The 27,542-nt window shown below is 58.5% G+C and overlaps 1 protein-coding gene across 1 annotated transcript; it reads right to left on the bottom strand.

Moving 5' to 3' along the window:
- Positions 1-102: 102 nt before the first annotated feature.
- On the bottom strand, positions 103-27,418 carry TTYH2 (tweety family member 2). Its single transcript, XM_087825677.1, has 14 exons — positions 27,279-27,418; positions 21,738-21,895; positions 19,013-19,124; positions 13,632-13,852; positions 10,684-10,779; positions 10,146-10,218; positions 7,354-7,423; positions 7,057-7,112; positions 6,455-6,547; positions 6,161-6,253; positions 4,883-5,025; positions 4,091-4,276; positions 3,575-3,653; positions 103-1,978 (listed from the first exon to the last, which is right to left on the bottom strand). Exons 1-14 carry the CDS (start codon positions 27,405-27,407, stop codon positions 1,898-1,900), a joined length of 1,590 nt encoding a protein of 529 aa, XP_087681803.1. The 5' UTR covers positions 27,408-27,418; the 3' UTR covers positions 103-1,897.
- Between the last annotated feature and the right edge of the window lie 124 nt (positions 27,419-27,542).

Here is a 27,542-nt window from a genome sequence, read left to right as displayed (position 1 = left end):
CTGCCTTGAAGGCCTCTGACCCATACATAACCCAGCCAGAAGGGACCCTTCAATCCCCTCCTTACTCCTGAAGCCAAGGGAGTCAGACACTGAGCACACATTTTAGTAGAAGTGGTTTATTTTGTCCCCCAGGGGAGGTACACAGGTACCAGGCAGGGGTGTGCCCACCTGGCTCCTTCAGGAAACACCCAGGGGTTATGGTTTAGTCTACATACAGTAAAAACAACTCTCTAGTCGCCAACAAGGAAACATTAAGAAGCAAGAGCTTGTCGCCTCAGTTTTTATCTGCACACGATGTGGCCACACAACGGTGCGTTTGTGGTGCTTGGTTCGCACAGGTTAATGCAGGTGAGAGCTGGGGCTGCCCTGGGGCCCCATTGTGTCATGGGGGCTTGGCTGGGGGCTGGGAACTACTCTGCTGTCAGTGTTTTGATGAGAAGGTGGCTCTTCCAAAACAGAAATAGAGTCCTTGTCCCAAGCCATGCCACCCCACGTCCCAGCATTGGCACATGAGGCTGTGGGGGCTTCAGTGTTGGCCACACCAAAGACCCTAACGCTGGCTCCTCTGTGGGCGAGCAGAACGACGGGTCTTTGTTTTCTCCTGGTTAACAAGCGCCTTCTCACCTAGCAGGTAGTGCGGGGGCCTGGGACAACGGGCTGGGGACAGGGTGGTGGGGAGGTAGGGAAGACGCCTCTTTGTATCAAGACACAGCTGTCCAGCTTTGCTAAAACCTTTACTGACAAGCTTGCTTGAAGACAAAAGGGACGGGAAAGCCGTCCCAGGACCGGGCCATTCCCCTGGGCGGGACCATGCATGCTGTTTGCCCTTCCTTCCTCCCTTAAAGGGCCTCCCCCGGCGTGGGGTGAACCCACATTCCCATCCAACAGCAGCTTAGGACAGGATGTCTCACTGATCTTTATTTTGTTTAAAACCCCCCTCCCCCACCCCATATCCTTAAAGACCGGGCCGGTGTCAGCAAGATCTGAAAAGGAGTGAGCCCCAAATCTATTGTAAAAACTGGATATGCTATGAGGCTCAAGTCTTTGGATAATCAAAGTATTTAAAACACTGGAAAAAAAAGAGTTAAAGTCGCTTTCAAAGTGTCTGTTAATACCTGAGACCGTCCTATTGGCAGTGAACAAACTCCCAGCATTGAGTCTGGAATGGAGGTGAGATGACGGCGGGCTGTGGAGAGCTGGCAGAACGGGGCAGGTTTTCACCCGCTTTCCCACTGGGTGTCACTGCAGAAGCCACCAGGCACCAGGCTGCAGTCCCTGGGCCCTGGAGCCACCAGCCTCATATGAGGAGCTCTCCAGCTCCTTCCCTCTGTGGCCCAGAAAGAGGCCACCAGGCCCTGGGAGACTGATTTGGAGTGTCGGGTCTCACTGGGGACACCACCTTCCTTAAAAGCATCTCCTGATCAGCTCTTCCACCTTCACCTGCAGGAAAATGCTACCCATCCGTGCAGCCAGGAGACAGAGAGTGTTGCTTGGGCTCTGGGCTGTGCTCGCAGGAGGCACAGTCCTGGCAACAGGGCCCTGGAGCCTGACCTGGCCCCTCCTCACTGCCATTCCCCACCGGCGAGGGCGGATGCAGGAGTGAGCTCCCAGCTCGGACAGCTGAGCAGCTGGGGGTCATTTCTGGTGGGGAGAGGAGGCCAGAAGAGGGAGAGGCTGGTCCAGGTGGTGGGTCCTCCGTCTGCCTGGGGCTTTGGTCAGGACCTTGGCCAAGCCCGGGCTGATTCTGCCCAAACCTCGGCGGCTCCTCTGCGGAATCAGGAGCCTCCAGTCCTGCAAACGGCTCCCAAAGGCCTTTGGCTTCTATTGAAGAAATGCAGCTTTCGTGTGACTTCATTACAAACCAAACCAGATGGAGGAGGCAGGAACCTCTGGAGTGTTAGGCTGGAAACTCATTGCGGTAGTGCCGCAGGGGCTCATCCGCCACAGACAGGTAGGTGGCCCTCATGCTGGGTGAGTACTGCGGGGGAGAGGGGAGGGGACAGTCAGAACAGGGTCACCCCATGTTAGAGCTGGGGCAGAAACCGGCCAGCTGGGCGGTGTTATTTGGGGCGCACGTCCCCACATCTCCATGCTGTGGGCTCTTGGGTCTCCTCATGCCCCTTGCAATGGTAGGAAGGTAGGGCGAGGGGGGGGTCTTGCCCGGGGCAGGGCAGTCATCTCTGCCAAAGCAATTAGGGTTTCTGGGCAGGTTTTAATTCTGGGAGGAAGGTTGATTCTGTCCTTGAGCCTTGCAAATAAGGTCAGTTTTTGTCTCTGCTAACAGCAGGGAGAGTGGCCTGGATCTTTCAAAACAGAAGGTAATCTGAAAATTGTTTTTATCTGGCAACACGGTGCTTTGAGTAATTCGTTTCTCACAGCAGCAGCCTTCCCCTAATTATCTGTGCTCATATTAATACTAAAACCGATCTGCATTCCTGGGTCCATAGCAGTTGGTGGTGAGGAAAAGGAACGGGGGAGGCTTCCAACTGGAGAGAGGCCAGGTGGCGTTTCAAAAGTGCTGGTTGACTGGTGTGGCTTAGTGGCGGAGCGTTGACCCATGAACCAAGAGGTCACCGGTTTGATTCCTGGTCAGGGCACAAGCCTGGGTTGTGGGCTTGATCCCCAGTAGGGGGCAGGCAGGAGGCAGCCTATAGCTGTTTCTCTTTCATCGATGTTTCTATCTATCCCTCTCCCTTCCTCTCTCTCTTAAAAATCAATAAAAAACCAAAAAAACAAAAACAGGTGCGGACTCTGAATGCAGGCTTCCACCCACCTGGTCTCCCGGCCTCAGGACCCTGGATGCAAGAGCTTAGCCTGGGTCAGGTGCTGTTTATCAAGGACAGCGGGGGAGGAGCTCTGGACAAAAACAGCAAGGGGGGGTCCCAGCCGGGAAAGACAGATGGTTGGTCAGAGCAGTTTCTCAACCACAACATGAGGGACTCTTGGGGACGGTCATTCTTTGTGGTAGGAGCCATCATGTGTGCTGTAGGGGGCTTAGCAGCATTCCTGGCCCCCGCCCACTAGATGCCAGCAGCAACTACCTCCAGATATGACAACCAAAAATATCAAGAGATGTGGCCAAATGTCCCTTGGGGGGCATAATCGCCCAGGGCGAGATCCACTGCTCTAAGGTATGGCCCAATGCCATCTACTCTCCACAGGACCTTTCCTGGTCCGCAGAGCAGTGGGGACAGTTCCTCCTTCCAGGTCATGAAGTGCTGTGGGGCACTTACTAAAGTAGCTTTTCTGAGTGTCCCTCCTGTAGATTATACACCTCCTGGAAACCAGGGCTGGGTCCCGTCTCTCTTCTCCAGGCCCAGCACTATGGTTTTCACCCAAAGCACTTGCTGGACACCTGTGAGCAACCTGGTCCTCAGGGTCCAGGGCTTTGTCATTGATCCCATGTCCCTGGGTCACCAGTGCTCCTAGTTTGCCAACTGGATGGTCCCTTCCAAACTACCAGGACAGGGCGGGTGAAGCACCTCGTCCTGCCAAGTAAAGGCAGAGGCTCCTTCCCCGGCAGACACCTGGCTCAAGAACTCCTCTGCCCACCCGTTTCAGGAGCCCAGGTTACCGTGGGAGGAGGGGAGCCTCTTCCGATGAGTGGCGTGTTCTCGTAGCGTGGGTTCCCACCGAAGAGCACAGCTTGGTTCCTGCGGGGCCGAGAGGAGCTCAGGAGGGGAAGGCATGGGGAAGGGGCTCAGATTTCTACAGGAGGGTCCCATGGGTGTGCATGGGAGTGGGGGGATGGGAACGGACCATGGATAGAGCAGGAGTGTGGGCAGGAAGAGCGCTCCGGGTGGCCCAGGGAAGAAGCAGCCGATGGGGACAGGGCCCAGGAGCAGAGCGGCCTGGAGAAATGCAGATTCTCGGCCTGGAGACCCACCCTGCAGGGCTTGTGGAGGCCCAGCACCCACAGTGGGTTCTCCCTCTGCACACGTGGATGTGCAGGGGTCACGTGACTAAATGCCCCTGGGGGCCTTCCTGCCAGCGTCCCACGGCTGCTGTGAGGGGACCCCGCTCGGCTCTCTGGACCTGCACCCATGCCCCCTGGGCTTGGCGCTGAGGGGAGGCCGGGAGCCTGCCGTACATGTACTCTGAGACGGGGGCGTTGGAGACAGTCTGCGCGGGGGGCTGCAGGCTGGTCTGGCTGTCCAGGCTGCTGCTGTAGCTGCAGAAGCTGTGAAGCGGACCCCGAGGGGGAATGTAGGCGGCAATGCGCCGGGCCTGGGGGTTGAAGGGGTCGTCATCATCGATGTCATCATAGTATCTGTCCCTAGAATGACACATAGGATATGGCTCACCGTGAGGGGCGAGGGAGGCTCCAAGGCAGTGGGATTCTGGCGTGCTTCCCAATCTTTCCTCCCAGAACCCTCCTTCTGGCCACAGGTGTGTCCTTGAGTTTCCTCTAAAACACAGTCCTCAGCCTTGCCTCCCACAGACTACTCAGCCCATCATCCATCTCCTCCAGGCAGCCCACCATGCTGACCATGTGTGCACTGAACCTCCCTAACCTGGGTCCTCTTGTCTGCTCTACCATTTCTTCTGTCTATCTTCTCAGTGAGACTGGAGGGCCCTGCTAACAGTGCCACAATCTATGCTTCCTGCTATCCTGGGGCAGCCCCCCAGCAGTGAGAGCTCTCCTCATTTACATCACACCACGAAGTCTTGTGGAGGAAGAGAGGGCCAGCAAGGGAGGCCAGGCTGTGGTATGACGCTGTCGCCATCCTCAGACCCACTCCCGCCCTGGCTCCCTAGGAACCTCCCACAGAAATCCAGGCAGCCTGTCGGGACAGAATGCCTGGGCCCTCTGCTGCTCTTGTCTATCTCAGGTTGTCAGCTCTGGGCTCAGTCAGAGAAGAGCCCCCTCCAGGCAGCCCACCTGGTGGTGAAGTGCTTCCAGGCCAACAGCCCCGCACGGATCATAGTGGAGAAGGCCAGGGCAGCCAAGAGGGAGAAGAGGCCCAGGTAGAGCAAGCCCTCGATGCCATCGTAGCAGATGCCAGTGAGGGCATCCAGGTAGTCCTGGAGGAGAGGGACATGCAGTTGGAAGGAAGTGGGGCACAGCCTCAGGTCTGAGCTTGTCCCTGGAAGCCCCTCCCCTCAGCCTGGACCCTCCTCCCCTTCACATCTCCAGCACCTTGTACAGCCATTAAGGGTCCGTGCTCCGGAGCCCAACACAGTGGGGCTTCTTGGGTTCACTGTGAACACCTACTGTGTGCTAGGCACGGGAGGGTTGGCTCTGAACAAGACAGACCAGGTCATGGGGATTTGGGGGGGAGCCAGGGACAGGGGCATTTACTCTGAGGCCAGGACGGCAAGAAGGAATGGACTGCACCTTGAGCAGTGAGGCAAATGGGACAAGCCTGGCACATGCAGGAAAGAGAAAGAGGCCAGCAGAAGACAGGCTGAGATGGCGCTGGAGGGAGAGGGGGCAGGGGTGACACCCCTGTTCTCAGCTCTGAAGTCAGACTGCCAGGGCCCAACAGCCAAGCCTTGACTCGCCAATCCTGGAATCTTCACTAAGTCACGCACACACACACTTATCTATAAAATTTCCCACGAAAGGATATGCGTTTCATAGTATAAATGTAAGGACTAAGTGGCATATTAATATAAAGTGCATGGAACAAGCTGAGCATAGAACCAAGTGCTCCATAGACGGCAGCCATGAGCATTAGCGACTATCTGCTTTGTATCCACATGGGATGTGAAAGCTGTTGACATACGTTGGCTTATTGCTTTTGGGGAGGGGGGCACACATACTGCCAGTGTGTTCCCTGCATTTGTGTCTGATAGTTCAAACTCCTGGAGAGGTGACCCTGGCAATGAAATTAGGATGTCTGATCGAAACCCAGGGCGATGGATGGGTTGACCAGATGGCCAGGAGTCTGGACAGTGGGTCCGGTGTTCTAGAGGTAACTGACCCAGTCCTGCCATCTCGTCCCTGGTGCTTTCACTGAGTCTCCCTGTCTCAGCTACTAGAGAAAATCAAGAAGCCAGGCACCTCTTCCACCTTCCCATTGCCCAGCTTCCTCCCCATTCCCCAAGCCTGCGGGCACCCAGGCACTCTTTCCTCTAGCCTCTCCTGGCTTCTCTGGGAAAACGTGGCCAGCTGGGGTGTCCCCACCCCCACTCGCCCCCAGGGCCAGCCCAGCACCTTGTGCAGCCCTCGGCAATCCAACAAGGCTGTCAGCTGGTGAAGGCTGGACTCTGAGGAGTTTAACAGGAGCTGGATGCTGAGCAGATCCTTCTACAGACAGACAGAGAGGCAGAGACTGAGTGGCGGGGGCAGGGCTTGCAGATAAAACCACAAACAGCAGCGGGTGCATAGAGGCCTTTAAAGCCAAAGGAAGGAGCCAGGCTGTGGGGAGGGAACCCTCTCCACAGCCTGGCTCCCCAAAGCCCTGGGGCTCCCCCTCTCCCAGCGTGGATGCTGGGGAGACCGCCTTACCTCTGCCGTGGGGAAGACGGGCACAGCAAACTGCAGCAGTCCTGCTACCTGGATCTGCATGGTGGTCAGCGAGCGCTGGAAGACGGTCAGCACCTGGGCCAGGAGAGACGGCAGCCCCACTGTGAGGTTCCACTCCCACACTTCCACATCCCCCCCAGCTGTGGTGGGCCTGTTCCCCTGCAGTCCCTCCCCTGGCTGCATCTGCACTCACATCCCTGACTATGGCTCTTCCTGCCCGCAGGAAATCTTCCCCTCATCCCTCAGGCTCCTTGAGAGCTGCAGGGTCCTCTTGCTTCTTGCTACTCCAAGCGTGGTCCTCAGACCAGCAGCACTGGCCTGGCCTGGGCCCCACCCCAGACCTACTTCACAGCATCTGCGTGATAACCACACCCTGGGTCATGGGCATCATACACGCTGACCTGTGAGAAACACTGACCTAGAAGATGCTACCCAAGAGCACTGTCACCTTCAGAGGACCACAGTGAAGCAAAGGACACCGGCCACCTCCACCTGCCTGGTCGGTGCCAGGGCCGGGGGTCTAGAGGGACCATGCTGACGCAGGGCACTGCGGGCTGGGTGGGGGCTGAGTGGGGTGGCTATACCTGCTGGAAGGGGCTGCTGACGCTCTGATTGCAATACAGGTAGTAACGGGTCACCTCTGCAAGGCAAAGACGGAGTCAGGCAGCTCACCAGGGACTGGGCCCTGGTCCATCCTCAGTGGCCACGCCACTCCCGAACTCTCCCAGGAAGCAGGTTCTCAGAAATGGCCCAGAGGTCCAGCTGGTCCTGAAGCATGGGGTTTGGGAGGGACGGGGGGGCTGCAGGGCTGAAACAGGTAAGCGGAGGCATAGTCTGGTGGGCCAGGTGGCTTGGATAACAGAGGCCCACAAACCCATTACCTTTACTGAGCCGGCCCTCTGTGATGTTTAGGATGAAGGTGTCGGGAGCTGTGCAGAAGTCGCTGGTGCCCTAAGACGGGGAGAGTGGGCACTGGGTAAAGGGGCCTCCACTCCTCAGAGCAGCCAGGGTGAGCTCTGGTCCACTGGCCGACTGCTAGGGGCCACCCCTGCTCCAGTGTGTGTCGGCCAGAGGACCAGAGCTTACCCTGCACTGCGCACATATACACTCGTGCACACACACTTACGCTCACACATACACACAGCCGTGTGCTCAGGGTCCTGGGAGAACAGCTCTATATACAAATCACTAACATGCACCAGCAACCAGACTGGTTCATTACTGCACACCAGAGTCACGGCACCCGCATGCCCGGGGGTTCCCCCACCCCGTCACTGGAGGGGCAGAGAGAGGGGGGCCAGCCCGAGTAGGGAGTGGGGAGAGAGGGAGGCACTGTCTTGGTCTGGGTCACCCCCAAGAAGTTTGGGATCCAATGAGGACAGGAGGCCCTGTCAGAGGCTCCACTAGAGATGTGGCCTGCCCGTCCCCTCTTCCCCCCTCTGGCCTGGCCTGCTCTTCACACTCCCACGAGGACTCACCTTGCCTGTCAACCAGGACACAGCCTGTGTGTGCCCCGTCCACCCAGTGGAGATGAGGACAGGGTGGGGAGGGAAAGGGCACCGAGCACAGCGGGGCGAGTGGAAAAGCCACCCAGTGCCCAGCCCAGCCCAGCCCAGCTGGGGGCTGAGCCTGCAGGCAGCTCCTGCGAGCAGAGGTGACGGTCTGGAGTCAGCCTGGGACCCTCACATAATGACAGTAACTATGTGGTAACCCATGGTGGCTACTGTCTAGTGAACATTTACTATATGCCTCCCATGGATTAACCACCCATCTCATCCCACCAACAAGCCTTCTAGGCAAGGGCTATGACTCTCCCCATTTTACAGACGGTAAAGTGAGGCCTGGAGAACGTCAGTGTCCTTCCCAGGAATCCACTGTGGGGAAGGAGTGCCCAGGTTCCCAGGGAGCTGCCCTCAAGTCAGTAGTGCTGTGCAGCCAAAGCTGCTGGGGCCCCTTCCCTCCCTGGGGGACAGGAAAGGCGGGGGGGGGGGGGGGGACGGAGGGTGCAGTGTCAGTCCTCTGGACTCACAGCTCTCAAAAAAAAAAAAAAAAAAAGCTGCCCACAGTAGCCTTTGCTAGTCTGCCTACCCCCTCCCGGCTCCTCCTCACCCCACTTCCTATTAAAATGCAGCAGGATCTGCTGCGAATCAAAGGCGCATTCACAGGCGCTGGCACACAGGGGCCTGACTAAACCAATTAGGGAAATGGCCTTTCTCTCAGCTCCCGGCGTTCCGGAGCACCCAGCTGGGAGATGAAATCTCGCCTGGTTTCCTCAGACACTGGAGCCTGGTGAGGAGGAGCCGGGAGGAGGCTGCCTCCCCAAGGGCAGCTTATGGGGGCGCGCGATGCTGCGCTGCTTCCAGGGGCAGAGGCTCCCGGCAGGAGGCAGTGTCTGCGCTTCCTGTGCTTGTCGCCGAGGACGGGCTGGGGCCAGGCAGCTCTGGCCCGCAGCCGCTCCCCTGGACTATGTGCAGCCCTCCCAGCTCCCGATGTCAGCATGCCTTTGAGTACGACATGCGCCATCCAACCTGGCCTTTGTATCTGAAGGGCACCCCCTTGGGACGCAAGCTTATGCCTGTCCAGTTCTCCCTCCTGCCCAAGGTGGACACCGCATGGCTGTGGGGAGAAAACCAAACAGGAGCTGCCCACCTCCTTTCCCTTCCAGACAAACTCTGCCAAAAGCTGCTAGGAGCCAAGCAGCACCAGGGTCCATTCATTCTTTGGGCACCATGGGGCAAACTGCCAGCTCCCAGGTCACTGGGCAAGGCATGAGTTTGAGTAGAGGGCTTCCAGGAGGAGCCCCATTCCTTTCTCTCCAGGCAGCTAGGGCAGAACAGATGCAGGGCACAGGGTTAGTCTGTGGCCCTTGAATCAGCTAGGGACACCCCCCCAGCTGCACCTCCACTGTATTAGTCACACGGGGTTGCAAACACCTGCCCACAAGTCTTTCTTCTGCAGGCTCCCACTCAGTCAAGAACAAGCACAGCACCTGGCACCCCTGCCACCGAGCCAAGCAATGAATGAATAAAATGAATGAATGAATGAATGACTCATGCACGCAACTTAACTCGAACCTTAGGGCTATTAAAGACAAAACACCTACACAGGAAGCTCCCCCACCCTGTGTTTTTTTGTTTTTAACACTTTGAGGCACCACATCCATAAACATGAATTGCTATGTGGCAGACTGGGTGAGTCCAAGGGCAAGGGGACAGAGGAAAGCTCAATGTCACACCCCACATTCCCAGTGCCCAAGGGTGTGCTGCTGAAGCCAGAGGGCTCCTCCAGCCCGAGGCCAGATCCCAGCCAACCCCGCCAGACCCAGTTACTTCTTAGAACCCACGAAGAAGTCCCAGGTCATCTGTGCATGTCCTTACAAGCAGCAAGCAGGTGGGACCAGGCAGTGGGGAGGAAAAGGGAAATGCTCCAGATGTCTTATTTGGCTCTGGCTCTAAATGCTCCATGGTCTTGGGGAAGCTCCTCCCTTTCTCTGAGCTTGTGTCCCCCTCTGAAGGGCAAGGGGGCTGGTGCGGAAGATCTAATGCCCTCCAGTTCTGAGATTCTGGCTTAGGGACAGAGATTGGAAGCTGACCCTGCCCCGGGGGCTCTGGGCAAGACACACTGACGTACCACCCGCCCCAGACGGTCCTTGTCAGAACCCTCCCCTACTCACCACGGCTGCAGCGGTGTCCGCAGCCAGGGACGCCCAGCTGAGGATCACGGCCAGTAGCCCACAGCACAGCATCCTAGGAGAAAGGCAGTCCAGGTGGGATCCAGGCAAAGGCTGGCAGGCAGGGGACCTCATGACGGCTGTCACCCCACCAACTTCAGTGCCCTTCTCTCAGCATGAACTTGCCCTCCCTGGTCCCTGCCCTGACATCGGCCCTGCCGACTGCGGGACAGGGAGAAGGAACCCAGTGCCTAGGCATAGGTCCCTGGGCCGGAGAGAGCTGAGAGGGTGCGAGCTAAGGAGGTACAGTTAGTGGTGGTGGGAGGCTCTGATGCTCAGGCATTGCTTAGTGTCCAGAATACAAGGCCAGGCTGCTGTCCCCTCCTGGCTGGGTGCTGAGGAGGGTGGAAGGTGGCTTCAGGCTGTGGCCCCACCACATCCCTTGAGCTTGGCCAGGCCCTCATCTCTCTCTCTTGGTGGCCCCGCCACTCCACATGCTCCCCCAGATCTTTGTCCCAGGCCCGCAGGCAGGGCTACTCACAAGGCCAGAAGACACCTGGAGCGCTTGGCCAGTCCCACGCAGGCGACGAGGCAGACGGCCAGGTCCAGGATGAAGAGCAGGAGGTAGGAAAGCCACCTGGGTGGGGGGTGAGGGACAGTCAGGGGGAGCAGGCAAAACTCCCCACCGGGGAGGCCAGAACAGCAGCCTCCAGGCCCACCGACCATTCGCTACCCCGAGAAGGGGCTTCTGCCGGTCTCCAAAGGGAAGTCTTGTGCTCAGTACTTTTCTCAATGTAGGAGCCAAATAAATTCGGTGACCCCTCCTCTCCAGCAATGGTTTTCTGCTTCCCTGATACATAAAGAGGGTAACAGGTCTGGATTTGGCGTAGGAAGTGGGACGGAGCTGGGAGAAAGTGACAACGGGGTTCCTGGGGGGGGGGGGGGGCACGCTGGAGGCTGTTGGGCAGCCAAGTGCGGTTCTTTCCACTTTTGTGAATGGAGGCCTCAAAGGGCCTGATCACAGAGCAGGGCAGGCCCACGGCAGGTGCGGTGCCCAGAAAAGGACCTGGGGGCTCTGGGGCAAAGTGCAGAGCCCGCCCTCTAATGGGACAAGGCCACCAAGAAGCCAGTTTTCTTAGAATCAGAGTCAGAGCTGGAAGGAACCCGGGGGAACAACTGGTGTTAGGATCCCATTCGGATTGGAAAACTGTGGCCCAAGGCAGGGGAGCCTGACCCAGGAATCCCCAACTCCCCAGGAAACCTTTCACGCCAAAAGGCTTCTCCTTGCTGCCTCTCTCCCCACCAGCAGGAAATCAAGTTAGGGTTACGTCTGACTCCCCGCCTGGGACCCCTCAGCCCCACGCCTCCAGCCCTCGCCCTGTAGCCTCGTCTCATGCCCTAAGGGTTCCTGGACGCAGCTCTGCCAGACGGGTGCCTTTTCCCAGAGGAGCTGGGTGGTGACCCCGGGATGCATTTCCCACGGAGACGTGGGCTCCGAGAAGCAGCCGAGGCCCTACTCCACGGCCCCTCCCACATCCGCCTCAGCTGCACTCCCATCCGGGAAACCTCCGCAAGAGGGTAGCGGGTGCGGGCTTTTCATGGCCTGCGGTACTTAGGCAGGCCTGGTATAAAAGTGCTAAAAAATCCTGGCTTGGCTGGGGGCTATGCTCTAGAACCGTCCGGAAGCTGAGGTGGGGAGGCTGTCTGGGGGAGACCCATGCAGGCCGGTCCCACGCAGGCCTAAGGCTGGTTAGCTAAAGGACAGACCCGAGCAGCTCAGTGAGGGGGAGGAAGCAGGGAGAGGTGAGGACAAGGGACAGGTCATCGGCAGTGCTCAGGAGCCACAGGCGCTAACCTTGGAGGAGCCTTTGCTGCCCTGCCCTGAACGAGGGGTGGGAGTTGGGGACGGGAGTGTTAGGGGTCCCTGTCAGTCACCCAGACTGAAATAGCTTCTGGACAGTCAGCACCACCTTCCCCTCGCATTTTTAATGAAATCACCTTAAAAATAAGCTTTTGCCATATAAATTCTGACTCATTTCATCCTTGCCCAAATGCCCACGTTAGGCCCTCAAGTGCACATGGTCCTCCGCGAGGTCCACTCAGAGAGAATGGCAGGGTCACAACGGATGCCTGTGTTCCATCTCCCCTGACCCCTCATGACAAAAAGATTTCGAAGGCTCAGGCAATGAATGGCCCTCCTGTCACAGGACTAATCAGATGCCACTGTTTTGGGTCACGGGTCACAGCCAGTCCTTAGAAGTGGCAGTTTCTATCGGGCACCTGGGAGAAAGGCACTGTTGCACCCAGCAGGTGGGATGTTGAACCAAGGTCCCTTTCAGTCCAGATGTCCATGACATCCTGGGAGCGCAGGGGCTGGACGTGAGTCTGGGGGCTGGACGCGCTGCAGAGGGCAGGGATGGGGAGCTCTGTCCAGAGCTGGGGCCTCGTGTTTCCTGTCAGCAGGGCCCTGCCATCTCCTACCCTGGGAAAGGCGAGAGCCCAGGCAGGGAGGTCTCTGGCTCAGTTCAGCCTGGGTGGGGCTTTCCCATAAAGGGGATATGAATCCAGAAAACCTAGTCAATTGTGCAATGTTGGGCTAAAGGTCCTGACCTTTGCAAATGGCTTGAAAAGGAGCCAACACATTGTGGGGAAGGGGGTCCAAAGAGCTGATGCTTGCAGGTCAGGATTCATTTATCTGTCCCGCCCTCGCACCTCCTCGGTGCCGGGCCCTGGGTGCGGTGACGGGCACTTCATGAGTGTGAGCTGACCTTCAGCCAGGACACACCCAGAGCCCAGGCTGCTGCCTCCCTTCCTGGCTCTCCCCAGAGTGACCTCTACTAGACCCTGCATGTGGGGGGAGGGCAGGGGGGTCCCTGGTCAGCTGACCTGTGTCCAGTGTCTTCACCTGGGATGGGGTCTGAGGAACGGGGAGGGAGGGGAGACATAAATGAGCCCTCATAAAATAGAGGGTATGAGTTAGCACAGCTGAGTATGGCCGAGGCGGGGGGTGGTGGCTGCAGCCCCATCACTCGAGCTGGGGGCATCTCTGGGCTTGCCACGAGACTGCCAACAGGGGAGGCTCTGTGCAGTCGGAGAAGCCATCATCTCCCTGCCCCCCTGCACCCCTGCGGCTGAGTGTGTCGGTGTAGGGTGCCCTGCCCCAGAAACCTTGGCAGGTGAGGAACCTGTAAACACTTTCATTTGACCCAGCACCAGCCAGGGAGAACGCTGGCCCCGGGGAGCCCCATGCAGTGTGTGGGGAGGCTGAGGCAGGTCCAGCGCTGGGATACTGGCTCTCCTGGGCCTCGGTGCCTGCCTGTCTCAGAAGGCTGGTCTACATGTCCCCAGGAGCTCTCATGTTCTCTGACTTCAGTTAATGGCTTATGGAGACCTAGTGGTGGCACTTCCCTGCCTGGGCCCCAAGACGCGGGCTCCGAAGAAGGGAGAGGTGCAGCCCTGCTGTCCTGCTCTGCCCCCACTTGCCCTCACCTGTAGTGCTCCACACAGCCACTCTGGTCGGCCAGCTCAGTCAGCTCGGCTGTGACCTCCGTCCACACAGGCACCCCCGACAGCTGGGCAATGATGTTGCGGGCCATCAGCTGCATGAGCTTCAGGGTCTGGAGGTAATCGCCCTGGGCAGCAAAGATCTCACTGAGCCTGGCCAGGTGCCGCTCCAGGTCCTCCTCCATCTTCCGGGTGGTGCCGGACACCTGGGGAGAGGCTGGGGGTGGGAATCTGGCCCTGGGGCGGGAGGAAGCCAGAGAGGTGTCGCCCTGGACTGACTGCAGAAGGGCTGAGCAGCCGAGGACGGCTGCCTGGGCCTGAGCGGGGGCACCTCACACACACGCTGCCCCAGAAGGGCGCAGGAGGCTGCCGCCCAGGCAGAGACTGGCAGACAGAGGCCCCCATTACCCATCCAGCTCTCTTGTCCCTCCATCCAGGGGACAGGCCCCGATCTGGCCTGAACCGGGACCTGGGCTCCAAGATCCAGGCCCTGACACTGAAGAGAGACTCAGCTGGGGAAACACATGAATACCCGTGTTTCTTCCTTGCAGATTCTCTTAAAACTTTTTAGATTACAAACTCTTTCTTCGAGCAAGGAATCACACGTCTAAGCCAGAGTCCCTCTGCTGCTACCTGGCCGTCTGTTCCCGCCGCGGGATGTCTAACCGCCTCGCGAGAGAAAGGCCGCCGCCCGGCTGGCGGCAGCTCAGGCTCCCGAGCCGGGGTGAAGGCGGACAAGGGGGCTTTGAACTGACAGCCAGGCCCCGCTGGGGGAAGCCAGCGCTTTCTCTGTGTGCTCGTGCCCCGTCGCACGTCTGTCCTGCAGGCGGACGGACAGGCTCTAGTCCCCTGGCTGGGCCTTAAAAGCCCGGAGTTGAGCAGACCCTAAAGGAAGCAACTTGCCATTAAAAGGTGGAGAGGGGCCCTTGCCGGTTGCTCAGTGGTTAGAGCATCGGCCCTCGGACTGAAGGGTCATGGGTTTGATTCCCGGTAAAGGGCAGGTACCTGGGTTTCAGGTTTCGATCCCTGGCTACGATCAGGGCGCGTGTGGGAAGCAACCCATTTCTGGATGTTTCTCTCTCCCCACCCTTCCTCCCTCTCCCTTCTCCCTCCCCCACTCCCTCTCTCTCGAACCAACAGAAAAAATACCCTCAGGTGAGGATTAACCAAAAAAAGGTAGGAGTGAAGGACAACGGAATGGCTGGCTGGTTACCACGGGGGAACACAGGCAGGGCTTGGCATTGGAAAGATGCTCAGACAGCCCAGAGGTCGGTCCTGGGCGAGGCCTGCTCCGGGCGCCGCACTGGCTGGGAGGGGAGGAGGCGATGTTCTGAAACTGTCACGATAAACAGACAAGCACAGCTGAGTGGAAGGGGGGTGCGGCTAGGCCCAGGCCTGGGAGGAAGGTAATGACACAGGAGAGGGGGCAGGGCCCCCCACAGCAGCTCAGCGCAGAAGCAGATGGCTCCCCTTGGGCGCTTTCACATCTGCGCTGCTCTTGAGAGTTCCCGGCTCCAGAACAGAGAACAGCCCTCATTGTTTCCTTTTATTTTTTCAGTGTCAGCGGCTTGTTCGTTTTTGGACTTGTTCCTAATTCTCACAAGCTGGTTGAGGCTACAAGGTGGCAGAGTGCAGACGTAGCCCACAACTTAAGAGATTTGGCAGTTTTAGCTTCACGTGCCGGGGGTGTGAAACCACGTGGCAGTAAACACGGTAACTAAACATCCTTCCGAAACACTGTCCTTTTGAATTCAATATGATCAACAGACAAGTGTTTGCAGCCATAGATCCTAAGGCACCGTTATTAAATGCTAACATTACGTGCAAACCTTGTATTGTATGGTATTTCCAGGTTCCTATATCACAGATGTGACAGCAAAGGGCTGTGAAAAATGATCTGTCAACGTGAGCTGTGAGACTTTACCCATCCATAGCTCTACATTTAAAAAAAAAAATCTTTATTGATTTCAGAGAGAGAAAGGGAGAGGGAGCGAGAGATAGAAACATCAATGATGAGAGAATCATTGATCGGCTGCCTCCTGCACGGCCCCTACTGGGGATAAAGCCCACAACCCGGGCACGTGACCCGGGAATTGAACCGTGATCTCCTGGATTATAGGTCGACGCTCAACCGCTGAGCCATGCGGGCCGGGCCATAGCTCTACATTTTTAACTTTTCTGTTTTCTTAAATCCCTCCTTGAAAAAAACAAAAGCCAGGAAACATCTGCCAGGCCCTCTCTTTCCTCCTGATGTCTCCTCGTAGGAAACAGAATAAAAAAAAATAAAGACCACAACACTGACCTACTCTCAACGCCCCCTTTTCCACACCACCCCGTTTTTCAGAGGTTCAGTACAGAGGTTCAGGGCTCCCGGAAGGGAGACGGGGTGGGGGGATGTCCCAGAAGTGGAACAGGGCTCTTCACCCCGGAAGACGAGCTCAGTGGACGTGGGTGGCAGCTCAGCTCCCCAAGCTGGGGCAGGGCTAGAGGCCAGTTAGCAGGTGGTGGAAGCTGTTGTCCCCTAGGATGGAAATATGATTCTGGACCAACAGCAGCAGGGTAAGCAGCTGGGAACTCATTATAAATGCAAATCCTCAGCCCCACTGACCTAAAGAATCAGAACCTCTGGGGTGGGCACAGCACCCCAGGTTTATCAAGCTCTCCATGGGATTCTGATGCAACCTCTGGGAGGCACGAAGCTCCTCTACTTAATGAGTGTGGTTTTCTAGAAGGGTAGACTCGCTAGGAATCAAAGGGGTAGAGTCTGGGCAGGTTTGGGGGGAGGAGCCCCATCTCAGATCCTTGAAGGGAAAGGCGAAGACGAGACACCTGGGCTCTAGTTCTTGCTCTGAAGTACTAGCATCCAAACTGGGACAGGAATACAGCCTCCGTGCCCCAGTTTCCCCACCTGAGGGCTGCCCACAGGCCTGCTGCAGGCTCCAGCGAGAGCCGGGGGGAATCACGGTGGCCCCAGCACGTGACAGCTGGAGTCAGTGAGCTCTCAGGGGCGGTAGCACCCAAGGCCCTTACTTTAAGCTGAGACCCTGAGGGGTGAGAGGTGTGTCTGATCCCCTAGTAACTGGAGCCCAGGCTCCCTTCATTGGGGCACAGATGGGGGGCACTAGATCCAGAGAAAGGACCCACCAGCACTCCCAAATGACCTTTTATGACCCCCCAAATCAGAGCATGTAGCTGATTCAGAACCTGGCTAGGCCAGCCTGAGCCTTGAGCCTCAGCCCCCTCCCAGCGAGGCACAAGTGTGAGGCTTCTGGTCCAGGAAAGGGAACCCAGGAGGGTCCACCTCGCTCTGGTGTGGTTCTGTGTCACCTGACAAGTTCCTCAAGTCCGTCCCCCCCCCCCCGCTTCCTCTCTCCTTTAAGGTGATTATAGTAATGTATATAAAATTATAGTAATTACAATAATGACACTCATTATCACGGTCACCCCAATTTGGAGGATACTTTGTAGATTATCAGGCACTTTTCACAGACAGTATCTTATCTGACATCATTTATCTGCTATGTGGCCTTCACCCCAGAGGAGGCGTGAGGGGGTTGTCCTCAGGATGGAAGCGGCTCCTGCTGGCTGGGTCACCACAAAAGCCTGGGGTTCCTGTCCTCACTTTCCAGAAACGGTGAAGATGAAGAGGGGTGGACCTCCAGGGACACACAGAATGCTTCCCTTTGGGAATGTGGGGCATTTAGAGGCATGGGGCTGCTGTGGATGTGCAGACCTGGCCCTGAGTGTCCATCCCTCACTCGGGTGCGTGGGCCCAGCCCGGGCTCTTGTCCCAGCTCACCTCCCCGTGGGGTAGGGGCGTGGGGAACTCAAATGTTCCCATGAGGGCAGCTCTGGGGCTTGCTCTCTTCCTGCACCCCTCGGGGAGACAAGGGCCATGCCTCATCATGGTCACAAGTCAGCAGTGAAGGTCATGGCTCTGGGGCTCCCCTGGGCAGGGCATTCTCCTTTCGGGGCTGGGTCCTGACACTGGTGCATGGCGGGAGAGGGGGAGAAGAACCCCAGAGGCAGTAACCGTGGGGCCCCTTCACCGGGCAGACGTGAGGGCGGCGGGGCCCAGAGGGTGAGCTCCCTGTAGGCCACGTGTATCCTGGTCTGCCGCTGGCCACTCTGCATTCAGCCCATGAGGCTGCCCTCAGCTCCCCATCCCGGCCGCTTCTCCCTCACCCCACAGAGCTGCCCAAACCCGGTGTTCAGAGAGCTCTCAGTCCCCAGGGCTGGGTCCCAGTGGACACAAGGTGTGGACGGACAAGCTCTGCAGGAGGGCTGGGCCCTGGTCAAGTATGTGACCCTCAGCTCCCCAGAAAGTTCTCTAGGTTAGAGCCACCGTACCCTGCCCTCCTGGGTGCTGATCAACAGCTTAGCTGTCTCTTTAATGAGAGCCCCTCCTAAAGGGCTGGGGGATTAAGCTTAGAGGAGCTTATGGGCGGAGGGGCAATGAGGTCAATTCCTCCTCCAGCCTCCTGTTCCAGCGGGTGCCAGGACTGTCCAAAGGCTCTGCTGGGGGCTGCCTCTCACGATTGAGGCTCTGACACAAACGGGCCACCCGTTCAGGTCACCCTCTGCTGGGCCAGAGGGGGTGGGGAACAGCCCGATGTCCAAGGACTAGTTTCCCCGACAGCTGCCCTCCTAGGGCACCGGGGCTGCCACGGGGTGGCCTAAAAATCAGCCCACGCACCTGGTGCTTCCAGCGAAGGTGAGGTGCACTTGGGGGCCAAGGTCTACATTTGAGAAAACCCAGATTCCCCACCCTCCCAGTTTCTGTCGCTCGGGCCAAAGGATCAGCAGAGTAGCTGTTCTGTTCCTGAAAAGTCCGACATCTCCTCTGGCCAGCCCAGCACAATCCTTCACCCTGAGCCCCCAGCTGAACCCACGGCGCCCAGGAGCCAGAGCCCAGAGGACACCTCTCCGAGGGCCAGGCAGTCTCACCACCCCAAGGGGCACTGACTTATTTTTGAAGAGTTTTCTCCTTGACACCTCCTGGACCCCACGATACTCTACACACAGCACTTAATGTGAACATAGAAACACCGTGGGGCCCATTTTCCAAGTTCAGGTCTCCCTGGCCGAGTAGGAAAGTGGTCAGCCCTTCTGAAGGTGGATATGATTTGATCCCACGGTGGCCCCTGAAGCCCACCAGGACCTCCTTTGGCCCTCACACCCCTGCCACCCCTCCCACCCGGGGAGCAGAAACTGCCTGTTTGCTCCTGGCAGGACCACCTGCAGCCCCAAATGGAGTCCAGCCTCCCCCCCCCAGCCAAGCCGGCTGGGATCTGACTTGGGCCCTTGTTCTGACCACACTGACCTCACGGGCCGCGCCCGGCCCAGCCAGCAGCCCAGAGCCTTACCAGCACATCGATCCCAGAGAAGGTGTGGTTCGCGTTGTCCAGGGAGTAGATCAGCTGATACACCCCATCGCTGGTCTCGCTGTTCCCGTAGAAACCAACACCCACGGCAGCGCTATGGGCAAGACCCCAAATGAACTTAGAGGTGACACCAGAGAACTTTTCTAATGTACTATTTTTAAGAGTAGTTTAGGTTCACAGCAAAATTGAATGGAAAGTTCAATTACCCGAATACCTCCTGCCCCCGCCCCCCGATTCCCTCACTGTCAACAGCCCCACCATTGTGGGCCATTTATTATAATCGATAAACCCACATTGACACGTCACTATCACCCAAAGTCCAGAATGAACATTAGGTTCGCTCTCCGTGTTGTACATTCTATGGGTTTGGACAAGTGTATGACATGTGTCCACCACTAAGCATCACACAGAGTAGTCTCACTGCCCTAAAAATCCCCCGTTATCGAACAGAGGTGAAGGTTCAGAGCGAGCTTGTCCCTGGCCTGGCTGCCCAGCTCTACAGCACAGTGCATTTAGGCAGCAGGGAAATACTCCTGCTCCAGTCCTGTGACTCCGAAGGCTGAAGGACTGTTGGCCCAGGACCCCGTATCTTTGCCAGCTACCCAGGTGACTGACACAGGTGGGCTTGGGGACCAATGAGGTCTCCTGAAGCCACACTTGTATCTCCAGGAGTCAGGGACTCCCCCTCTATTCTCCATCCTTCCCACTCCGTCCCTGTGCCCCCATGAGGCAGCCTGTCTTATGGAAAACCTCCAGGTTTAGAAAGTTCCTTCTTACACTGAGCCGAAGCCTACCTCCTTAAGCCAGGCACCCACTGGTTCTGGGGTGTCCTCCGGGGCAGCCAGGAATAAGCCTCCAATTCTGCAACACACCCTGTCAGACACCTGAATGTGTCTCCCTGTCATCCTTTCTCTTCTGCTCCCCAAGTCTACATCACTGTCTTCTAGGTTGCACTCTAACTGATGAACATTGCCCTTAAGCGTGGCCTGGGTGAGGTGCCCGAGCCAAGGTCGTCCACCAACTCTGAGTGCAGGGTGGGGGTGCTGATGTCCTGAGCCCTCCTCTCCCCCCTGCTGGCCTGGTGGTCCACAAACCCCTGGACTTCTTCACAGGAACTGCCTCAAAGCCCAATCTCTCCTCCCTCCTGCAGCACTGAATTGGTTTTTGTTCTGTTTTAACCCAAACTAGAGCTTTAAACCCATCTCTGTGACGTTTCATCTGGTTGGTTTTAGTCCAACATTCCAGGCTGAACAAATCATCTCTGATCTCGCCCCTGTCATCTATCGCATTTCTCTGACCCACCAGTGGGGGCCATCTGAACACTCATTACGAAGCTTCCTGCGTTTTCAATCAAAACATTAATCCTGGGGCTGGGGGGGGGTATGTGTAAGCTTTTCCTTTTTCCTTTAAACAGCAAAGGAGCCAGGCTGGAGTCCCCCAAGAGACTGTATAGAAACCTCCCTCCAGGTGCCCTGGACCCTAGCTCACTGTTCCTTAGGAAGTGGTCCAAGGACCATGGGACAGAATCACCTCGAGTGCCTGTGAAAGGTACAGGGCACCAACCCTGAGTCCATGTGTCAGTGTGGGCTGGCAATGGGCCTTTCCCAGGACACGGGAGATGCAAGGAGGCAGAAATGGTGCCCGTCTTTCTCACCACTGGCTCCCTCTTGCCTGGCACAAGTCACATGCAGAACATGCCAAGGGCACCCTGCACTCTGCACTCCTGTGTCGAGTTCTCCTTCAGCGGCAGGTAACTATTACTTATTAGAGCTGACCCTCCAAAGTCATTTTTACTGATCTACAGTTGTCGTGTTGAACCCCGCCACCTGTCTCGCCCAGCCCTGGGCCCCACCTGTGTGCTCAGCGCTCGTCACCCCTGCAACGCTGCGGGCAGGACCGGATGGTGAACGCGCCCTAACCGGGAAGCTGCAGTGACGAGGTGCGCCTCCTGGGATGGGAACCCAGCGTCCTCACTCCCAGGCCCACGGTGTCCCGTCTGCCTCCCCCTGCAGGAGTCACTCCTGCTATGGCTTTTTGCATGCAGCGGACACTAAGCAACAAGGGCCTCTACCCCTTGAGGGTGACCACTGCCAGGAGGTCTCAGGATAGACCTGAGGCTTTTGGAAAAACCTCTTCAGGTACAAAAGAAGAAAAATGCAACCAGTCACAGCAGGGCAGCGTGGGTGTGGACACGCCAGGCAGCACGGGCTCTTGCCTGCAGTTAGGAATGCCCGCTTCTTCATCCGCAGCAAGGAAGCCCCGTGGATGGCGGTAAGAGCTATTGATCTTGCGAGAAGATGGAATTTCTCTGGGCTGGAGTCAGGCTTTCTCTGACCTCACAGGCTCCAGGCAGCAGCTGGGAGGGGACAGGGACTCAGAGAGCAGAAATGCCCTCAGCTTGGGAATGCCACCCAATAAACTGCTCAGAGAGCAACCTGTGGGGCTGCCAGGCATGGCCTTGCCAGGCTGGACAGGCTCACAGCTGGGCAGGGGAAGGGGCACACTACAGAGGCCCCCATCACCACTCCAGGCACCCGATTCCTGTCGCCTGGCAAGGAAAGGGACAGCGCTCACCCTAAGGACAGGCTCTCAGATCGAGGTACTCAGAGCCCAGTCAGGAGAACGTGGCCAGAAAGCTGATGAATCAACCACTTGGGGTTTGTTGGGGGCTGGTGGAGCGTCAGGCCCAGCACAAGGGGACACTCACCAACAGACGAGCCCGGCCACCGCGGCTGACCAGGTGACACAGCAGGACTTGTGCCCCTTGGTCCGTCTGCAGCAGCATGCACAGATCAGGTAAGCCGTGAGGAAGATGAGGTTCAGGACCAGGCAGCCGGCAGCCACCAGCCCCAGGAACAGCAGCGACTGCAGAGGGAGAGGCATGGTGTCAGCAGCACTGGCCCCGTGGGGGGGGGTGGGGGGAGTGGCTGGGAAGTGCTCTCTGCTCCGGCCTGGAGCTCCCACAGGGTAATAGGTGTAGGAACCAGGGCCCAGCCATTCGTGCTCCAGACCTGGGGCTGGGCTGGGTCGGGAGGGCCCGAGAACCGGTGAATGGGCTGCGGTCAGCTGAGCAGGTGAGGGGCAGCCCCCAGATGTGTGGCTGACACACCTGGATGAGACTCAGACGAGGCCCTGTCTGATGAGATGCTCAGAGCCGCACAAGGCAGGAGGGCCAGTCTGGCGTATCTGCTTCCTCTGAGCCTAGTCCTAGGTGTCGGGGTCCATCAGAGAAAACAGACAGCATGTGCCAGGGGAGGGGAAATGTCAGGACATGCACCTATGGAGTCCCTCTCACCACATCCTGAACGGGACAGCGACCCCAACCTGCCAATGGCAGCAGCAAAGCCCAGGATTCTGAAGTGGGTAGGAGGTGCTGTCTCAGGCCCAGCGAGGACCTCAGGGTCCTGCAAAGGGAGCTGCTCTCTGTCAGGCCTGTGCCCTGCTCCATGCCCTCCAATCTCTTGTTGCAGCTAGATGGGCACCAGATGCCACCAGGATTGGTGGCCGCCAGCCAGGGCTGGACCTGGCTGTAAGTCAGGCTCCTGGGGTGATAGCCTCACCCAGCTTCCCACGTGCCCTGAGTGGACCCTGGTCCAGAATTCCCAGTGCTCCAGTCTGGGATGTCAGGGCAGGAGGCTGTTTTGGGGACCCCCATGCTGGTGGCAGCCATCAGCAGAGTGGGTGAGATGTCAGGCCCTTTGGGTCTAACGGGGGGAGAAGCCCTGTGCTGGAGGCAACCAGGAGAAAAACACCAGGGGACAATTCTGAAAATCAGAGGCTGGGGCTGCAGTCCTGGGGCTGTTTTCAGGGGCGAGGGCACCTGCTGGGTCCACCCTGCCCTTCCAGGGCCTGCTCAGCGTGGGCCTCTGACCTCCTGGGAACCTGTCCGGCGCATGGCTGCAGGGCCTCCCCGAGCCGGGCAGCTGGTCCCAATTAGGTCGCGGAAATGCAATCTAGCGGGGAGGCCTTGCTGGGAAGCCCAAACCTGCCCAAACACGGAGGGCGTCGTTAGCAGTTTACCTCGGGAACTCGCCCAGGTCCTGGGAGGACAAGGGTGGGACAGGGCAGAGGGGGCTGGGAGAGGAGGTGGGAAGGGAAGACGAAAGGAAGAAGGTGGGGGAAGAGGAGGAGGGAAGTGGAGGGTTAACCAGCAGCACCCTTGGGTCCCTGCCGCCCTCTAATAGGCAATTATCTTCCTGCCTCTGAGGAGCACTGTGAGTCCCACGTGCACGGGAGGGGGAACGGGAGAGGGAGCCAGGAGCTCTGCTCACAGTCTTGCTCTCACGGAACCTGGAAAGGACAATTTACCCTGTCACCGGCACCTCCCACAGTGCCCTGCAGCCACGGCCACCTCCTTTCCCACCCCATCACCTTGCCCACAGCCCCCACATCAGGGCTCAGTCCCAGGCTCTCCTCATCGAAGTGGCTTTGGTCAGTTCTGGTTTGAGAAACCCAGAGCAGAGACCCAGGCCCCAGGCTGGGGGCAGCAGGGACCGATTTGCATTCTGGGAATGCTGAGGCTAGAACTGGACGCCAAGGGGCTTCTGTGCTTAGTAGCGGAGGGGCAACAGCCTGAGCCCCCTTTACCCCAAGACCCTAGGAGACAGAGTGAACTAACCTAGGGGTGAGGCCAGAGGGAGGGAAGCTGGAGCCCAGGATTCAGAAGGGTTAAGCGCCTCCCCCAGCCAGCCCTCCCCCTGGCCCCCCCAGGGTGAGTGGGGGTGGGGGTGCATCGTGATTGTCCGATGACCATGACTCAGTGTTTAGGCTGGATGAATGGTGCTTCCTCATGCCAACCGTGGCTCCTCTCAAATCCTTCCTGGGGGCTCCCTGCCTGGCCTTTCCTCCTGAGACCTGCCCCCAAGTCAGGAAAGAGGGATAGTGAGGGGAGCCTGTAGTTCTGGGTCTAGCCCCAACTCTGCCCCTCCCCTGGCCTGGGGACACATGCTTGGCACTCTCTGGGGAGTCTATAAGCAGATCCACCCAAAGTTAAGACATGAATATACATGCCAAATATATCAAGTTACAAATATCGCTGCTTCTTTATGCGTGTCCCAGAGAACGGTCTGACTACCGGTGCAGAAGAGGACAGGAAGCGCATGCGTGGCTCCCGCATGGTGACAGCAGCAGTGGTGAACATCTGCATGGCACTGTGGAGCTCACTAAGACATCAGTACCTTTCAAGTACATTCGCTCACCAATGTCTGGGCTCCTCGTGAGCGAGGGCAGTGAATGGTGACAGTGGCAACTTAAGGAGGAAAGTGAAGTGGCTTGTTCGTTCTGGGAGACACAGCTGGAGGCGGTGCCAGGTGCCCTTTCTGTTGTCCCCAACTCTGTCCAGGGGACACCTGGCCAGCCGGGGTCTCCTCCCCAAGCAGTGCTTGTGGCAATCGATGATGAGCCGGGCATGGGCCACATGCTTTATAGCCACTAACTTATTGTGTCCTCTCCGAGGTAGGAATCATCTCCACCTCCACTCCTCGCCTGTCAAAGGGGGGAAGACTCAGGCTGGGAGTTCTGGGCTGCTTCCCCTCTGGACACCTCCCAGCGGTGCAGTGAAGCTGGGGGCCCAGGGGCCAGGGCTCCCTTCTGCACCCTGCTCAGCTTACCTGGCTCTGCTAAGTCCAGTGTGACCTCCCCAGGACCTGAGCAAGTCCATGGGGGTGGAGGAGTGGAAGGACACTCTATTGGGGGCTTCCATTGCTCCCCAAGGCCCCAGGAAGTGAGTGGGAGCCCCTGCTTCCTCAGGGAGGTTTGGGAACTGAGTTTACACAGGATATTCCATTTACCAGGTGACCGATCTGCTCTTCAGTCACCTCTACTCTTTTAAGACGCCCCTTTGCCTTCTAGATCCTTGCACAACACAACTCATCTCCTCCCCTGAGCACTCCTCCAGGCCTGCACCTGCGTTCCCATCTCCACATAGGCTTTGGTGCGCACCACCCCCCTCCCGCACCACAAGTTGTTGTTAATTTTTGCATGTTTTTCAATCTTCTCTGGTCTGGTAGATTTCTTCCCTCTGTTTCCCATGTGGGGTACGTACTTGAACACACTGCTGAACCTCAACACCTGTCCGTGTAATGATTTATATCACTGGGTCCTACTATGTGCTCTGGGACTCTTTATGTACTAAGCATGTTACGTGGGACATCCCACTTAATACTTGCAGGTGAGGGAAGTGAGGCTCAGAGAGGTACAGACACCTGTCACAGTCACACAGTGACTCAGACAGCCGGATGGCAGAGCCCTAGCCCCGGGCCCTGGTTGCTTTGGTCATCGCGTCACCTGGGTCTGACAGAGAGCTTGTTTCCCATCAGGTTTGCTGGGTGCTGACATGACAGACAGCAGAAGGCGTCCAGTCCAGGGTGTTAACTGGCCTGCTGCCTGACTGGCTGTGGCTGCTGCTCACAACAAAGGGGATGTCCAGGAGAGACAGTGGGGAGAAAACAGGGGAACTTACCAAAATAGGACCGCCTTAAATAACCCAGAGCCAGACTTCCCATCCTGGCCTAGCACATCGAACTCATCTCCCACTCAGTGTCCTTAAGAGGCCTACATGGGACAAGGAGTGTGGGGGTGGGGCTGGGTGTCCAGCTGCCCAGAAGCAGTGGCCCACAGGAAGGGGATGCCCTCTGGAGTCATCTGATACCCAGCACAATGTGCCAGGCTCCAAACCCTGGGAGGAGAGGGGCAGGGCTGTGAGTGGGTCCTTCTGGCTCAAATGCCACCTTTCCAGAGCACTAAGGGGGATGGGGCAGGCTCAGGCCGTGCTAGCCACAGCTCCTAGACAGACAGGTGCTGTTTCTGGTGGCCTGTGGGGTGAGGGAGTGCCCCCCCCCCCGACACCTGGAGATCTGCTTGACCCAGAGAGGAGTTTAGATTTCCTCCAGCCAAGAGGAGAAAACTATGGTTATCCTGGGTGCAGGGTTTGGGACACACACACAACACAGCTGTCTCTGAAATCATATCCGCCTCGCTTCACGCCTGCAGAAGACTCCCCGGAGCTGTCTCCAGGCAGTGGCATTCCCAGGCACACTGACTTCCACAGGCAAACACAGGTTAGGAGGGAGGGGAGCCAGGCAAACCCCAGGAATTGCCCCTTTCCAGGCAGGGAGGGTCCTGATTCTCCCTCCTTCCCGAAGGGCAGCACCATAGGCCTGGGACCTGAGGGCCACAGGAGTTATTGTTAGATTCCTAGTCAACTAACTACCCTGCACACTCTGCAGGTCAGGATCCCCATCCCCAGCTCTTCGGGAGAAAGGCCTGGCTGGCGAGGAAGAGGCAGGCAGCTGAGTCCAGGCTCAGCCTCCAGCGGGCGGGACTGGCCCCACACAGGGAACTGGTGCCCAGAGAACCTGACACCGCAGGCAGAGGCGGCAGGGGTCAAAGTCCCGAAAAGGGCCCATAGCTCTGAACAAATGGGCCCTGCCAGAATCTTTGTCCCGGCAGAGAAGTGCCCCGGGCTAGGCCAGACCTGAGAGGGCTGGGAGATTCCGCAGCTCTGCCTGGGCTGGGAGCACCCATCCCCCTGTGGGGTACAGAGGCCACAGAGGGCAGGGCCAGCGGAACAGGGAAAGGTCAGACGTGCGAGGAGGAGGGAAGTGGCCCGCCAAGACCCCAAAAATCCAGGGTCTAGAGGGTGTGTCTGTAGCTGGGGCAGGGGGAGGGCAGGGCCGCTGGCGAGGCCGGGCTGACCGGGGCCAGCTTTCTTTCCACTGCGGTTTCCAGAGCACCAGGGGAAGGCGCCCCTGCCTCCGCCCCACCCAGCCGCCTTCCTGGAGCGGCCCAGGAAGGGGTGTTGGCAGCGGCTCCCACCCCGCAGGCAGACGCGGGGAGGAGGGGACGCTCCAGTTAGTTTCTGCCCAAACTTCTCCCAGGTCGCCCGGCCCCGGGAAGACAGTGCTTGTCCTGAAGCCGCAGAAGAAGGAAAACTCCGGGAGTCCCTCCGCCAGCGCACAGGAACCACCCGGGTCCCGGCACAGACGTCCCCAACCCGCCCTCGCGCCCTCCCACCCCGCGCTCAGCCCCACCCCTGCGGGCAGCTTCCGCGCCCCTCCTCCCCTCCCACCACCGGCTCGACTCCAATCTTTCCAGTTTTCCGGGCCCACGAGGTTCCCAAACCCGAGGGCCGAGGCCTGCGGGTCCGGGGGAGAAGGGAAGAAGGGTGAAGGGCCGGGCTGCGGCGGAGGAGGGAGGTCGGAGAGGCTGCGGGGGGACAAGGGGTGGCCGGCTCGGGGCGCGGACTCACCTCCTGGTAGTTGGCGTCGCGGGGGCTGAAGGTGCTGTCCACGCGCTGCAGGCGCAGGTCGAGGCGCGGGACCCGGTGCAGCCACACCACCCACCAGGGCGCGGTGTACTCCAGGCGGGCGGCCGGCATGTCTCGGCCGGACCGAGCCAGCTCGCCGAGGCCACCGTGGCCGGAGCCGCCGCCGCCGCCGCCGCCCGGCCCCGCACGCGCCCGCCGCCGCAGACCCCGCCCCGGCCCCGCCCCCGCCCCGCCCCAGGCTTCGCC

The sequence above is a fragment of the Miniopterus natalensis genome, chromosome 17 (genome assembly GCF_054644295.1).
Source record: "Miniopterus natalensis isolate mMinNat1 chromosome 17, mMinNat1.hap1, whole genome shotgun sequence".
In the NCBI taxonomy this organism is placed as follows: Eukaryota; Metazoa; Chordata; class Mammalia; order Chiroptera; family Miniopteridae; genus Miniopterus; species Miniopterus natalensis.
The sequence above is the reverse complement of the archived record's forward strand: the minus strand, read 5'-3'. Positions and strand labels throughout refer to the sequence as shown.

Excerpts from the sequence above, each read along its gene's own strand:
- TTYH2 (XM_087825677.1), bottom strand. The coding sequence starts at position 27,407 with ATGCCGGCCGCCCGCCTGGAGTACACCGCGCCCTGGTGGGTGGTGTGG. Across the intron at positions 10,780-13,631 it reads GGCTGTGTGGAGCACTACAG|GTGGCTTTCCTACCTCCTGC; the intron begins GTGAGGGCAAGT and ends CCCCCCACCCAG. Across the intron at positions 7,424-10,145 it reads CGGACACCGCTGCAGCCGTG|GGCACCAGCGACTTCTGCAC; the intron begins GTGAGTAGGGGA and ends TCCCCGTCTTAG.